Consider the following 16,030-nt stretch of genomic DNA (forward strand, 5'->3'; position numbering starts at 1 on the left):
CTACCAAAATGTGCTGCCTGAAACATTTTTTTTTCCTCATCAAACAAGACATTATTTGTGCTGCACACATTAATTTTTGCACAGAACACTTAAAAAATTTAACACATGCTGTTCTATTTTCCATTATTTATTTACAAGGAGAGAAGTCACACATATGTTAAAGTTTGGAAGTATATTTGAGGATATGATACCTTTCGCATTTTTGACTTGAAGTATTAATTTTTCTTTAAGTAATAGTGGACTATCATGCTGACAACACCAGGCCTTCCTAATTCCCCCTCCATTCCTCTTCACAGACTGCGTCCCTGTATTGGCTTCCTGCCTTCCTGGCATTGTCTGCCTCTGTGCCTTTACATGTGTAGGCCCCTGGAGACCAGGGATTCCCTCATCCATGTTTCTGGTGCCTGTGGAAGGTCCTCTTGTCCTGCTAGGCTCAGATCAGAGCCTTTTAAATTTCCTCATCTTCCCCTCCTCTCCCCTCCAGTGTGAATGAGTGTACTCTCCTCCTCGTTTCCAAGCGCCCTTGCTCCTGGTGCGTGCATCTCGTCTTCTTCTACGTGTTTGCTTGCCTGTCTGTCCTGGCAACTGTAACTCTGCAGGGCACTATTTATGAATTCTCTCTTGCCTAGTTCAATGCTTTCCATTATAGGCATCTGGAAAATGGACAATGGGTTAAATTGAATTGCTTGCTGAACTGCAGTTTTGAATGTCAGCTGTCTTGTTTCGTATTTTTCTTATGTTCGGAGTCCACCGAAAAATACTTACTACAGGACTTGAGCTTTGTAATATGTGAAAATGGAAACAAAAGTTTCTATAACTAGTATTCCATTTCTGAAAGGACTTTGGATTGATGAGTATTATTATTACACATAAACGTTTACTATATCTCTAAGTTGGAAAAAGCATCTATGATGAAAAATGCTAGAAGGTTGAATACAGTGAAGAAATCGTATTTTTTTTCCTTGCACCAGGAAAACCAATCATGAGCCACCCCTCTCTTTGATTCACGTCTAGATTTTATTTATTGCTTGTTCTGAACCACATGTTTGAGGCGCTTTTGTCAGCTATTAATATATCTGATGTTATTGCTGTATTGACGTTGATATTAATGATTTGCCTTTCAGCAGTATTTTTCTGTGTTGTTTGGTTTGGTTAGTCTGTTTGGGAATTATTCAATAAAGGTGGTTTAAAAAGAAATCAGGCCTTAATCTGAAAGTAGAAGATAATCCAATTACAGTCAATTTGGAAAGTTTGTGTTGTTTTGCTTTGGTTGCAACAATTATTACTTTTACTACTGCTGCTGCTGCTAAGTCGCTTCAGTCGTGTCCGACTCTGTGCGACCCCATAGACGGCAGCCAACTAGATACGTTCAATGCATGAGTGCAAACATATATGCACAAATACGTGTGTTTTCAGTCTCAAAATGAATTTTAATTCTGAGGACTAGAAAAAATAAGGTCGTCTGAAAGCTCCCCTCTGAACAGGGGTGATAGCCAATCTTGAATGTCAATCCATGGGAATTCATTGATTGAAAAAGCTTATTTTTTATAAACTGATTCCAATTACTAGATAGTTGATGAGTATGATGCAAAGGACTGTGTCATAGCAGTGGTCTGACATTGTCATTTATTTTCAAAATCTTTTCAAAGTTTCTTGAGCAAATGTTGTACATGTTTGAGGCAATAATAGACAGTGTAGCCAGCTCCATCATGGAGGTCAAATCCTGTCTCCTCCCTTTCCTTGCTGTGTGATACTGGACAATTTACTTAACTTCTTTTAGCCCCAGTTTCCTTTCTTTGTTGTTTAGTCAGTATGTCATGTCTAACTCTTTTGTGACCCCATGGACTGGGGCCCACTAGGCTTCCCTGTCCATGGGGTTTTCTAGACAGGAATACTGGAGTGGGTTGCCATTTTCTTTTCCGGGGGATTTTCCTGATCTAAGAATCCAACCTGCACCTCCTGCATTGGCAGGCAGATTCTTTACCACTGAGCCACCAAGGAAGCTCCTTCCTCTTTTTAAGTGGGGTTAATAGTAGTACCTGTCTTTTAGGGTTGTTGTAAAAATTAAATGTTCATAAAAATGACTGGAGTCAGTGAAATTATGACATAAACTTTAAAAACCAAGATCTAAATTTTGGAATAAGTTTCTATTTTCAATAACATGAAATATATATGAATATTTTTTAGAAGATAAAGGCACTGTAAGTTGACATTTTGTGCAAAATCCATTATACATAGTCATCGTTGTCTGGTAGAAAGGTGAATTAGGGAAAGTAAATAGAGTGACTGAATTTAAAGCTAAATGCATCAAGAATGAAACATGAAACTTTCCGGTACTTTAATCATTTCCAGATTCAAAATCATGTACTTTCAATGTACCAGTGTTCTTTGAAATTGTAACATGCGGTCTGGAAATAGTTTCACCTATTCAAATGCCTAATCCAATAACCTGGAAATTGCTCTTCAGTCTTTTTAACTACTGAATGGAATAAGAATAAGGGCTTTAGCCAGTCTCAAATGCCACACCATGGGAATTTCATGACTGAAAAACAAGTTTTTTTATAAGTTGACCCCAGTTATTAGATTAGACTGATGACAATGGTAATGCAAAGAATCATTAAGACTAATGATTTCACTTATTTGTAATAACTAAAAAGTCTAGTTGTTTCTAGTAATAACTAGGAAATTTAGAAATTTTCAAGTCTCATAGTTGTGTTGAAACATCATGTCAAACATAAGATGAAATATGAAAAAAACCACTTAACATATTTTTCAATATTATTTTATAAACCAGTGTTGAAATTGTTCACTTCTAATTCAGATGTACAGATTTCTGTGCATACCTAATGCATATAGTCTCTTATTTGGATCCAAGATAAGCAGTTATAGATTAGGCATATTAGTGTATAGCTGCCAAGGAAACATTTGGTTTTTTACCTCAAAGCTAAAATTCACAATAATGACTAATACATGAGTTACCAGTGTATTTTAAAATTTCCAACTTATAGAATCATTAAATACTAGAAGCACTTACCCACGAGCACATTATTATTCAGTTTTCTTAGCCTCGGTTATATCCTTTCTGAAAACGACCCTTAAGCCCACTTGTCCACCTGTCTCTGCTGCAGTCTTCCACTCGGCCCTAACCCATCTGTCTGGATGACTCATGACCGCCCATGGCAAAGCTAGAACTTGCTGTCTTTTCCCATCCATTCCCTTTCTGACTTTCAGTTTTTATGTTGTTGAATCCACCGCCGTCTCCTGGCCAGGATAACCCAGGTCCTCTGAAAGATCTCTGGCTTTGATTCCACCAATGGGTCTCACGAGTACAATCCTTCTGTGGCTGTTACTTGCTCATTTACTCCTCGAAGCGTTCTGTCTTCTGCTTTTTCACTTTTCCTTTATTCCTCATATTTGATTACTTGCTCCCTGGCTCTCTGCCAGTTTGCTCCCACCTACTTCTCTTCCTTGTTGCCCATTCCTATCACTGCAACCAAGCCCTTCCCCGTCCCCATTCCCCAGTCCCACGCCCTCCCCCAGGACTACCTCTGTGTTATTCTTTAGGCACCAAATAGATGATGACTGTGCCTCTGTCAGGCAGCCCTCTTAAACACTCACCTGAATGGGGGGCATTCAGGGACCCATAGAAATTTGGGTTCTTTACTTCCTGCACATCCTTAGATGTCTGTAAAGGTAGGTACTGTTTGGAATAGTCATATGTTAATGTAAGTGTTTTGTGACCCACAATCACAGATTTATATTCCAAAAACACAATAAAAAAAAACCAATCAGGAAACCTAGGAAATGTATGAAGAGGAAAATAAAGTTGCCTACAGTCTCATCTCTTAGTGATGACCTCTGTTCATAATTAAGTGATGAATATTCATTTAATAGTTCTTACGAGGCTGATAGGAGTCTTTGTAAAGCTGCATTTGGGGTAGGTGGTGAATTACACAAATAGTAGAAATAGTAAAATCAAAGCTTTATTAAAAAAAAAGAAATAGTACTGGCTCAGAGCATTTCAGGAGTCAGAGGCAATGTATTTGCAAGCATCTTTCTTAGCATTTTTTGGTTTGATATTTAAATTAGAATTTCCTTTTGAGGAGAGCAGGAGGTCATAATTAGAGTGAAATTATATAAAATCTCTGCTTAGCTTCTTGAATGGAAGAACACAGGAGTGTTCTGCATATAGAATTTATGTGGTTTCTTTTCTATGTAGGTTTCACAAAGAATTTTTATCACATATAATTTAAATGTAACCTGAAATAACTGCCCTTTAAAAACAGCCCTTCACTAAATTGTGTTGAATTGTATAATCTGTGTATTTTTATAATGTACATTTAAAAATGTACATTATAAATGTGCATCATGTTTTTAAATACAAAGTAGGCTATATTAATGCTATTCATCTACCTTTATTGCTTTAGGAAAAACAAATTTGACTTGCTTTTTATTATGTTGTTTTATTACTATATGTAATTATACAATATGTACCCTATTCTTATGTAAATAAATTGATAAAGATCAGATTATGAAGGACAGAAGGCAGAAATGTCTCATTCTTTGAATTCAGTATGGCTTTGTTTTTAAACTTATTTTCCAGCTTATATATAAATAATCAAATCTAAAGTGTTCTACAAAAATAGTAAGAATTGGTGTGACTCTTAAAGCATAGCAATGTATTGTTTCTTCTGCTCAAAGTGCAGGGGATTTGCTTGTTCCGATGGTACAACAAATAATTCCTTGGTATCTTGGGAAACAGGCCCTAGTGTTTTTGCATCAGGAACTGCTCTCACTTGACAGAATTTTAATTACTGTGTGTTCTTCACTTTTGTGATCACCAGGTTCTCTTATTCAAGTACCTTCCGTTGAGAGAGGGAAACTTAGTAAAGTTCGCCTGGGTTCACTGTCTTTGAAAAAGGAAGGAGAAAGACAGTGCTTCTTGTTTACAAAACACTTTTTAATTTGTACAAGAAGTTCAGGAGGAAAGCTGCATCTGCTCAAGGTACTGGTTTTACATGACTATTCCATTTATGTTCCATGCACTCAAGAGGCATTGAGGTTAATTTAATTATGACTTTCCCATGCCTACTATCATAAAATAGATTATTACCGTATCATGATGAGGTAATATACAGTTGCCAACCTTGACATTTACTTTGTTGTCAGTTAAATCCAAAGTAATAGAAATTTAAGTGCAATTGCCATAAAATAAGGCAATTAAAATCATAACCTGGACAAAATTACTAGTTGTTGACTGAGCTCAAAAATCTTGTCAAATGACTGCAGTGTACTGATTGTGTTCTGCTGCTGCTAAGTCGTGTCAGTCCTGTCCGACTCTGTGCGACCCCATAGACGGCAGCCCACCAGGCTCCCCCGTCCCTGGGATTCTCTAGGCAAGAACACTGGAGTGGGTTGCCATTTCCTTCTCCAATGCACGAAAGTGAAAAGTGAAAGTGAAGTCGCTCAGTCATGTCCGACTCCTAGCGACCCCATGGACTGCAGCCTACCAGGCTCCTCTGTCCATGGGATTTTCCAAGCAAGAGTACTGGAGTGGGGTGCCATTGCCTTCTCCTACTGATTGTGTAATATTCGCTAAATGCTATTTTATCTTACTTAGTACCAAGAGTGAGAAAACTATGGCCCACAGCTTTCTGCCTCTTTTTAATAATAAAGTTTTATTGGAACACAGCCACAACTCATTTCCTTCCTTATTGTACCTGACTGTTTCATGCTTTTTAAAATGGCAAATTTAAGCAGTGGCAATAGAGATCTAATGGCTTGCAAAGCCTAAAGAATTTACTAGCTGGCCCTTTACAGAAAAAGTTTGCCTATCTGTACCTTCTGTTATTAATGCCTGAAAATATTATCCAGCATCACAACAGCAGAGTTCTACTGCTTAAGTCACTTACTGGTTGTAGAGTTTTACCCTTTGCTGCTCTGCATTCACTCAGTGGGGCCTCTGGGGTGCCATATAATCTCCCATAGATCGACTCTTTAAATTTTACAGACATTGCGAGTGAGAGTCAGATGGTGGGGAAGAATCATGAAGCTCAATGAATTCAATTACTTTTACACATTTAAATTTAACTTTGGGCTCTATGAAAAATTAGTTTCAAGACTGAATTGCTGTTTATTCTGTGGCAGTTCGAATATAAGGTTTACAAATCACAGCTTCCCAACCTATGCAAGTCTCTCAGCCACTTAATGAAAAATTGGTCTGTTTCCAGACAGGTGGAGTTCTGTCTCTAATAGAATGTACCTTGGTTGAGGAGCCCGATGCGAGCGATGATGACTGTAAGTCACATTCTATCACTTAGAATTATATTAGCATTAAATAGCCCTATGGTTTTTATTCGTTGATAGCTAAGAAGAGCTGCTTCAGGAGACAGGGAAGATGTTAAGAATAAATTCCCTGAATTCATTTATATGTGAAAAATTCTGTTGAACCATTTAACCTGTGACCCCAGTTAAGCCATCTTTGGAAATTTACATTTTACTGAATTTGTCTCGTGATAGTGGCTTTGCAGCAACAGAGAAGAAAGTAATTGAACTAGAATGTTGGAATTCTGTAATTTATGGAAAATTTTTAAAAAGCCATGAATTGACAAGGAGAGCAGGACCCTAGTCTTGAGTAACCCACCGATCTCAGCTTTTTCCTCTGCTTATGAGCTTAACAAAGCCGTCCCCATGCTTGAGAAGTACTGTATCACTAAAAGGAGATTCTGGACTTAAATCACATTGGTTGTATTACTAGGACCTTGAGAAAGCAGTTACCTATCACTCCTATGTTTGTATTCACATCTAATTGTTTGGTTTACGTGTGTTGAAGCCAAAGGTTCTGGCCAAGTGTTTGGACACTTGGATTTCAAAATAGTGGTGGAGCCTGCAGATGCTGCCCCTTTCACTGTGGTCTTGTTAGCACCTTCCCGCCAGGAGAAAGCTGCCTGGACAAGCGACATCAGTCAGGTGAGCAAGTGACTTTGGCCCCAGGTTGGTTTTTGTTTGTGTTTTAAATTTCCCAGCATAAACTTTTGGGACGCAGTTTTAGAGTCAATTTATTTTTATTAGAAAATTACATCTGGTTGCTGTGGTCATTGTCTTCATGTATTGAATCATTTGTTGTTGTTTGTTTACAGTTTACCTAAATGTTGTCATTGTACTTTGTATCCTGGGCATTCTCGTATAAGCCAGTATGCACTTGCGTGGGACAGTGGTTTTGTGTGTTTGTTTGGAGAGTGTTAAAATTGCCCCGTGAGTAGTAAATTCTCCAGTGACCTCATTAGATTTTTTTTTTTGCTTATTTGTTGCTGAGATAGGAAAATGGTGAGAGATGTAAAAGTAGCTAATAAGGACTGTGGAATCAAATAAAAAAAGAGACAATGCCTGTAGTATGAGGCCTGAAAATGAGTTCCTTTATTTTATATAGAAAAAGTTAGGGAACAGATTTGCTTACCTTTCTTTGATCAGCACTGTCTGGTTAGGGAATTGCTACATTTGTTCAGGATTTGAAAAAAATGTCAAAACTGTGATGATTGGACTTGGGCATTCTTCAAGCCAAGCTCCACATTAATTTTGGCTCCATTAACCAATCTAGGTGAAAAGGGAAGCTGTGAAGGAAAATATTAAAGCTTAATCATCTTCAGAGTTGTTGACTGAAGGATGATTGGGGCAAACAGAAAAGGCATATGTTATAGATCCCATTGTCTTCCTTTTCTGAAGAGCTCTTAGTAATTTATATATGCTTTAGATATAAATATGAACTATAAATATATCATAGTTTTTCAGATACTTAATTTTTTCTTTTTTTTAAAAAGCAATTTTTTAATATTTTTTTAAATTTTTGGCCTTGTTGTGAGCCATGCAGGATCTTAAGTCCCTGACCAAGGACTGAACCTGTGCCCTCTACATTGGGAGGGCAGTCTTAACCACTAGACCCCAGAAAAACCCCTTAATTTTTTTCTAAGAGACTGAAAAGCAAAAATAGAAAAAAAATGAATGTGCAAGTTAATTATTTTTATATGTCAGAGAAGTTTTACCAGACTTAATTTCATTTGTCCTTTACAATAATATTCTGAAGGTAAACAGAAACAGTAGTCCCATTTCACAGGTACGAAAACTGAGGTCCAGAAGGTTAATAAGCATTTGTCTGAAGTTACACAACTGTGCTGGGTCATGACTGAAACCTAATCCAGGTCTTTTATTACCACTCTAAATGTCCTCTACTGGAATTCCAGATTTTTACTGCTTTTCTTCCAGGACTGTTGATGATGAATACATAGCTGAAGTCAAGGTGCTTCTTTTCTGGTTAACAAAGAAACAAAAATATGGGATCATGTATATTTGCATAATTACACACTTATGGTGATTTACTAATACTTTCATTAGCTCTAAGCTGTATGAATTAATACTGTAATTAAGTCTGTGGAATGCATCTTTTACCTTAAGAAACTCTGAATCAGTCATTGATTCTGTGAATGTTAACTGAGCAATCACCCTGTGCTCCCAGGCATTGTGTAGGTACTAGGGGTTTGGCAACGATCCCTGCTCTCAAGGAGACAGACAGATTAGTAGAGAAGAAAGGGAAGTAGATAACTTAATGCAACAAAATCGTGTATGTGTTGTGAAGCCAAGATAAGTAGGAAGAATGGGGAGAATTAGAGTTGTAGACAAAGATGTTTTTCCAGCTTCTTATCGTTTCTGCCTTTTGATATAACTGGGGTACCTAAGATTCAGAGCTGATAAAAACTTTAAGCCATCTTACTTAGGGGGCCAGGTGAGGCATCGCTAAGAGAGAAAAGACCCTTGAGGTGTATGAATGATTCTATGCCCAGTCCTTTAAGGAAAGGATCTAATACTTTGCCTCCCAGAAGCAGTGATTCTCTCTACTTAGACTACATTTTAGCAGGAAATGGCAACCCACTCTAGTATTCTTACCTGAAAAATTCCATGGTCAGAGTAACGTGGCAGACTATAGTTCATGGGGTAGCTAAGAGTTGGACGCGACTGAGTACGCATGTAGACTACATCTTGAGTTAGGTGTACAATTTCTTCCTATTTCTCCAAGTTTGTATGGCTAATATACTGGTGTACTAGATTATATGTACAAGTGAATCGGAGAAAGAAACAACAGGAAATTGTGTCTTTCTGAGTGACAGTGATATCATGATATGAAATTACTGTGTTCAGTAGAGCCTTAATATTGTGTGGTTTCGATACTTAAAATTTCAGCCATTCAACAAATATATTTATGCAGTGATAACATATACCAGGAACTATCTCAGTGCTTGTGATATATCATGGACAGGAGAGAACAACAAAAATTCCCTGACCTTGTGTAGCTTACAGTCTAGTGTGGGGAAACTGAAAACAATGTAAAGATAATAAATATATAATATTTTATGTTGGAAGGTGATAGGGCAGGTTGAGAAGGATTGGGCGACTGGAGATAGGTGTGGGTCAGTACAATTTTGAAAAGGTGATCATCTCATTTTGAAGACAACATGTAAACAAAGACTGTGGCGAGTTATGGAAAATACCATGTAGATATTTAACAAAGGGAAAGTCATTCCGCACAGAGGGAACAGCCTCTGCAAGCACTCTAGAGTAGGAGGCAGTATATTTTGAGCAATAGCATGAAGGTTAGATGTGGCTGAAGGGGAATGTTGAGAGGGAAAGTAGAAAGGGGGAAGTAATTTCAATGGAGTTGTTAAGTAAGCAGTGGGGTATGGACGCTCAGTGCTTGGAGGGAGGTCCATGTGTGAGACTCTCTGTCATTTAGATGATATTTAAGGCCACAAGACTGTTGAGATCACCTAGAGAGTCAGTACAGATAGAAATGAGGAGAAGCCTGTGGAGTGAGTGAGGAGTCACGGAGAACAGCAAAGGGAAGGAACCAGTAGTGCAATTGGAGGCTAGCCGAGAGGGTGTGGTGTCTTGCAAGTCAAATGAAGGAAATGCATCGAAGAGGAGGGAGTGGCTATGAGCCAACTGCTTCTAAAAGAAGTTATGGTACACATATAAATTGGAATATTACTCAACCATAACAAGGAATGAAATTGGGTCATTTGTAGAGATATGGAGGGACCTAGAGTCAATCAAACAGAGTGAAGTAAGTCAGAAAGAGAAAAACAAACATCATATATTAATGCACATGTGTGGAATCTAGAAAAATGGTACAGATGAACCTAGTTCCAGAGCAGGAATAGAGACGTAAACACAGAGACCAGACAAGTGGACACGGTGAGGGGAGGGTGAGATGCATTGGGAGACTAAGTGTGACATAGGTACACTGTTGTGTGTAAAATAGCTAGCTACTGGGAGCCTGCTGTATAGAATAGGGAACTCAGCTCCATGCTCTGTGATGACCTAGGGCCTGGGATGTGGGGGAGGGATAGAGGCTCAAGAGGGAGGAAACATATGTATGCATGTAGCTGATTCACTTTGTTGGACAGCAGAAACCAGCACAATATTGTAAAGCAATTACACTCGAATTTTAAAAAAAAGTGTTGAGCCAGGTAGTGAGTGTTCTGAGATACTTAGTGATTTTCCTGACGCAGGGTTTGAATGGTGGGTGGTGGGGACAGAGTGCTCCACTATCAGTTGAGCCTAGTTTACTGCCCAGCAGCCTGCATCTCAACTGGGCTTGTTCTCCACTTAAAACATTTTCATTTTATGGGGGAAACTGTGTGCTATACATACATCGATGAAATCTGTCAGTCTCCCAAACATCCCTCTAGGCATATTCATTATTGATAAGATGAGCCTACAGAATGCTTGAAATGTACCTTTTAATATTTTATCATGTATATGTAAAAATATGGATACAAAAAGGAACCAGAAATACTCCCAACACCCAGATCACTAAATAAATGTTTATCAAAGTGTCTTTCACAGATAATTACCTGAAGGTTTTTTTTTTTTTTTAAATGCAGATTCCCGAACCCACCTTCCAGACACCCCCTCAGGTTTAACAGGCCCCACTGATCACTTTTGCACAATTACATTTGAGAAACTCTGTTCTGAAAATCAAATATTTTCATCTCTGAAACCTTCACAACCCTGCCATACCAAAATAATTCAACAGTTTGCCTCTAGCTGCATATATGCATCATTTTTTCCTTTTTCATCTTCCTATATTCCTATGAGTTCTTTGTATCGGTGTCTCCTAATGGTAATATATGTTTATTCTACCATGTTAACTTAGACTTCCCTGATGACTCAGCAGGTAAAGGATCTGCTTACCAATGTGGAAAATGCGGGTTCGGTTCCTGGGTCAGAAAGATCCCCTGCAGAAGGAAATAGCAATCCACTCCAGTATTCTTGGCTAGGAAATCCCATGGATAGAACCTGGTGGGCCGCAGTCCATGGGGTCCCAAAGAGTCCAACGTGACTGTGTAACTAAGCACGCATCGTGTTAACTTACCACTTTTCTAGCTCTTTCTGAATAATTAGGCATACGGGCAATTTCCAAGTTTCAGCACTAATGTATGATGGGGTGGTGCTAGCCATCTTTGCACCGAGAGTTACTCCTCCTTTCAAGGCCCCTTGTTGGTGTATCTTGCCCACAGGTATAGGGCTGGTGAAGGGGGCCTGATCACTTTCATGATTTCATGATTCATGACTCGACAGACTGCCAAAACACCCCAAGAAATATGTAACTCGTCTATTCTAAGTCCTGCCAGTGCTGAATTTTGTCATGTTTGTCACATTTCCTCATTTAATGGAAAAGTGGAATTCCTTCCTAGTGGTTTTAATTACTTCTGCAGTTATCAGTGAGACTGACATTTTCCACCATATCTATTTCTTGTCTGTTTATACCAGATGGACATTTATTTGTTGGGGCTATGCTTGTAGATATCCTTCCCTGTCCTAGGGAAATAAACATTTCTTTCGATCTAAATTATGAATATATTCTCCATGATTTTGTCCTTCTTTTTGTCATTTTTTTGTTTTGCATAATTTTAATTTTTTCTGGCATAATTTGACTCTACCTTGCTAAACCCTTGTACCATGTTATACTAATCACATGTAGCTCTTACTTGAAATAATAAAGTGGTGCCTAAGTATTGACACAATCCCACTTTCACATAGAGAACTCTGTATGAAAATTAAGACTTTTAGCTTTGTCAGGCCTCTCTCTTTGAAGCTGTAATTTTTAGAAGTAACAATTGCTTGAATGATTAATTATACTTTTAGCTCCACCAGAAAGGTCATAATTAACTGTTGGTGCGTCCAACAAAATGTGCAAGTGGTTAATGGTCTTGACCAATAATTCTTCCCTTTTTCATCTATTTATAGGGAAAAATTTGAGGCTGAAGATTTGACCGTTCATTTCAATATAGTGCATTCATTTGTGCATGTCTTACTGTGATACATAATGGAGTATTAAACAGACTTTTCTGTAATTATGGGTATTAACTAAAATGCAGAATTAAAATTCACCTCTGAGCTTCTTGGTTTGGGCAGATGTGTCAAAATATAGACAAATTTGTAGCACACTGACATGCTTCCTCCCTTAAAATAGCTTCTCTGGAATCAATAGGGAATTTTTTACTTTAATATAAAAAGGTGATTTAAGAGAAAAATTGAGTTTACTTTTCTTCCCACTCTTTAGAAGTATTAGGAAGATAGAAAGGTATGGTGATGCAGTAGATTACTAACCTTTGACCAGATACTTCCTTAAGCAGGACCTGCAGAAAAGCCTACTAGAGGGAATTCCCTGGTAGTCCAATGGGTAGGACTCTGCATTTCCACTGCAGAGGGCACAGGTTCCATCCCCAGTCAGGGAACTAAGGTCCCACAAACTGTGTGGTACAGTCAAAAAAAAAGGAAAACAAAGCAAAACAAAAAAGCCCAACCAACCAACCAAACAAAAACACTGCTGCAAAAGGCATTGTTAGCCTTCCTTCAAGGACCAACTGCTTCAAAATTACCTGGGTCTAACAATCCCACTACTGGGCATGTGCCTAATCACTTAGTCATGTCTGACTCTTTATGACCCCATGGACTGTAGCCTGCCAGGCTCCTCCGTCCATGGGATTTTCCTGGCAGGAATACTGGAGTGGGTTACCATGCCCTCCTCCAGGGGATCTTCCTAACCTAGGGATCGAACCCACATCTTCGATCTGTCTGTAAAAAAAAATTGCAGACAGATTTTTTTTTCCATTGAGCCACCATACCCTGAGAGAACCTAATTGAAAGAGATGCATGAATCCCAGTGTTTATTGCAGCACTCTTTACAGTAGCTAGGACAATGTCCATCTACAGAAAAATGGATACAGAAATTGTGATATATATGTATACACACACACACACACACACACACACACAATGGAATATTCAGTTCAGTCACTCAGTCGTGTCTGACCCTTTGCGACTCCATGGACTGCAGCACCCCAGGCCTCCTTGTCCATCATCAACTCCTGGAGTCTACCCAAACTCATGTCCGTTGAGTTGGTGATGCCATCCAATCATCTTATCCTCTGTCATCCCCTTCTTCTCCCACCTTCAATCTTTCCCAGCATCAGGGTATTTTCAAATGAGTCAGCTCTTCGCATCAGGTGGCCAAAGTATTGGAGTTTCAGCTTCAGCATCAGTCCTTCCAATGAACACCCAGGACTGATCTCCTTTAGGATGGACTGGTTGGATCTCCTTGCAGTCCAAGGGACTCTCAAGAGTCTTCTCCAACACCACAGTTCAAAAGCATCAATTCTTCCGTGCTCAGCTTTCTTTATAGTCCAACTCTCACATCCATACATAACTACTGGAAAAACCATAGCCTTGACTAGATGGACCTTTACTCAGCTATTAAAAAAAGAATACATATATGAGTTAGTCCTAATGAGGTGGATGAACCTAGAGCCTATTGTACAGAGTGAAGTAAGTCAGAAAGAGAAAGACAAATATTGTATTTCCAGTTGGGTTAGTGGTAAAGAACCTGCCTGCCAGTGCAGGAGAAATAAGAGATAAGAATTCAGTCCCTGGGTTGGGAAGATCCCCTGGAGGATGGCATGGCAACCCACTCCAGTGTCCTTGCCTGGAGAACTCCATGGACAGAGGAGCCTGGCAGGCTACAGTCCTCAGGGTCACAGAGTCAGACATGACTGAAGTGACTTAGCACCAGCAGCAGCAACGCATGTGTGTGGACTCTAGAAAGATGGTACTGATGAATCTATTTGTAGGGTAGGGGCAGCAGTGGAGACACAGGCAGAGAAGAGACTTGTGCACCGTGTGGGAAGGAGATAGTAGGAAGAATTGAGAGAGTAGCATGGAAGCATACACATTACCATACGTGAAATAGATAGCTAGTAGGAATCTGCTGTGTGACACTGGGAGCTCAGCCCAGTGCTCTATGACAATCTATAGGAGTAGGATGGGGTGGGAGATGGGACAGAGATTCAAGAGGGAGGGGATATATGTATACCTGTGGCTGACTCATGTTGATGTATGGCAGAAACCAGCACAATATTGTAAAGCAATTATCCTCCAATAAAAAAAATTTTTTTTAATTACCTGGGGCTTTTATAAATATGCATATTCCCAGTCCTCTATCCCCTGGTCATAGTCATCAAAACTGAACTAGAATAGCCATGATCTAGGAATCTGCTTTTGTTATCTTACTGATTTTAAAGTTTATAGTAATTCACATAAATTGTGTCCTTAAAGTTATATGACACCCTGGCTATTTTCATGTCTTTCTCTTTTAACTAAGTGAATTGGATTCATTTTCCCAGGGCTCAATCTCTTCTCCCCAACACAAGATATGTGCTTATATGATTATGAATATATACTTTCAATATAAATATTAATATATTCATACACACATTCATAAATAAAAGTTCTATTGCAGTTTAACTTTCTTTCTGGAAGAGAACTCTTTTCTTCAGTGCAGCAGTACTGAAAATACCAAATGGAAGTGAGATAAAAGCAAAATATTCTGGTTGAAGTAGAATTGGTAAACCCAGGGCCCCTAGGAATCCTGTTTGTTCAAAATCATGTTGTCACTGAACCCTGTCTGTGGAGCCTCTAATAGATAAAGAGTCCATTTCAAAACCACTTCTCTGTTATAAATATACCATAATATATTTTATATACACATGTATGTATATGTGTGTATGGGCTTCCCTGGTGGCTCAGTGGTAAAGAATTCGCCTGCTAATGTAGGAGATGCGGGTTCACTCCTTGGATTGGGAAGATCCCTTAGAAAAGGAAATGGCAACCCATTCCAATATTATTGCCTGGGAAATCCTAGGGACAGAGGAGCCTGGCCAGCTACAGTCCATGGGGTCGCAAAACTTAGCTACTAATCAACAGCAACATATGTGTATATGTGTGTATGTATATTTATATGTATATATATTCATCCATCCCACAGATAGATGTGTCAGTTATCAAAGACCTTTTTGTACAATTAAGTGTGATTTTTTTATTACATGGTCTTTTGATCTCTGGTTCAGATTGCATGTATATTTCCTTCTGAGACTTGAGTGTAAGTAAAAAATTATTTTTATTCCTATTGAAAATAATTTAATGCTTGACACAATGAATCAAATAGATTTACAAAATGAGATCTGACACTGGATAATAAGATGTTCAAAAGTGGTCACATAAATCTTCTCTTTTGGATCTAAAACATTTATCTCAAGTTTCAATTCTGGCAGTGTGGAGGACTGCACCAATTTAGATCCCCTCTGGCTATAAAATCAGAAATATTCAAGTAATGTATGGCAAAAACAATACAATATTATAAAGTAAAATAAATTAATTAATTTTTTAAAAAAAGAAATATTTAATACATAAAATCAGTATAATAAAAAATTTAATTCATTGATGATATTTATAAATATAAAAGGAAATCTCTAGTTGCCAGAAATAACAGGGAAATTTAAAGTCAGAGCAAACAGCATGTAAGCTGAAGACACAGAGACAGGAGGATGATTTAAGTCTGGTTATCGGTCCCATGCCGGAGGGGTATTAGCTAAAGGAGGGAGGGTTAGCCTTGGGCCCCTTAAAGGAACTAAGATTTCTG

General features: G+C 38.4%; 1 protein-coding gene across 5 annotated transcripts in view; it reads left to right on the plus strand.

The window, feature by feature from the left end:
* The window catches only part of RASGRF2 (Ras protein specific guanine nucleotide releasing factor 2), a 274,907-nt gene that overhangs the window by 130,750 nt on the left and 128,127 nt on the right, over window positions 1–16,030 (plus strand). For all 5 annotated transcript variants that reach the window (XM_070793986.1, XM_070793984.1, XM_070793985.1 and 2 more), the window contains 3 exons: window positions 4,845–5,005; window positions 6,231–6,297; window positions 6,833–6,969. In XM_070793986.1, the coding sequence (XP_070650087.1) occupies window positions 4,845–5,005; window positions 6,231–6,297; window positions 6,833–6,969 (365 nt within the window). The remainder of the gene's footprint in view (window positions 1–4,844; window positions 5,006–6,230; window positions 6,298–6,832; window positions 6,970–16,030) is intronic.

This window comes from Bos indicus, chromosome 7, assembly GCF_029378745.1.
Source record: "Bos indicus isolate NIAB-ARS_2022 breed Sahiwal x Tharparkar chromosome 7, NIAB-ARS_B.indTharparkar_mat_pri_1.0, whole genome shotgun sequence".
In the NCBI taxonomy this organism is placed as follows: Eukaryota; Metazoa; Chordata; class Mammalia; order Artiodactyla; family Bovidae; genus Bos; species Bos indicus.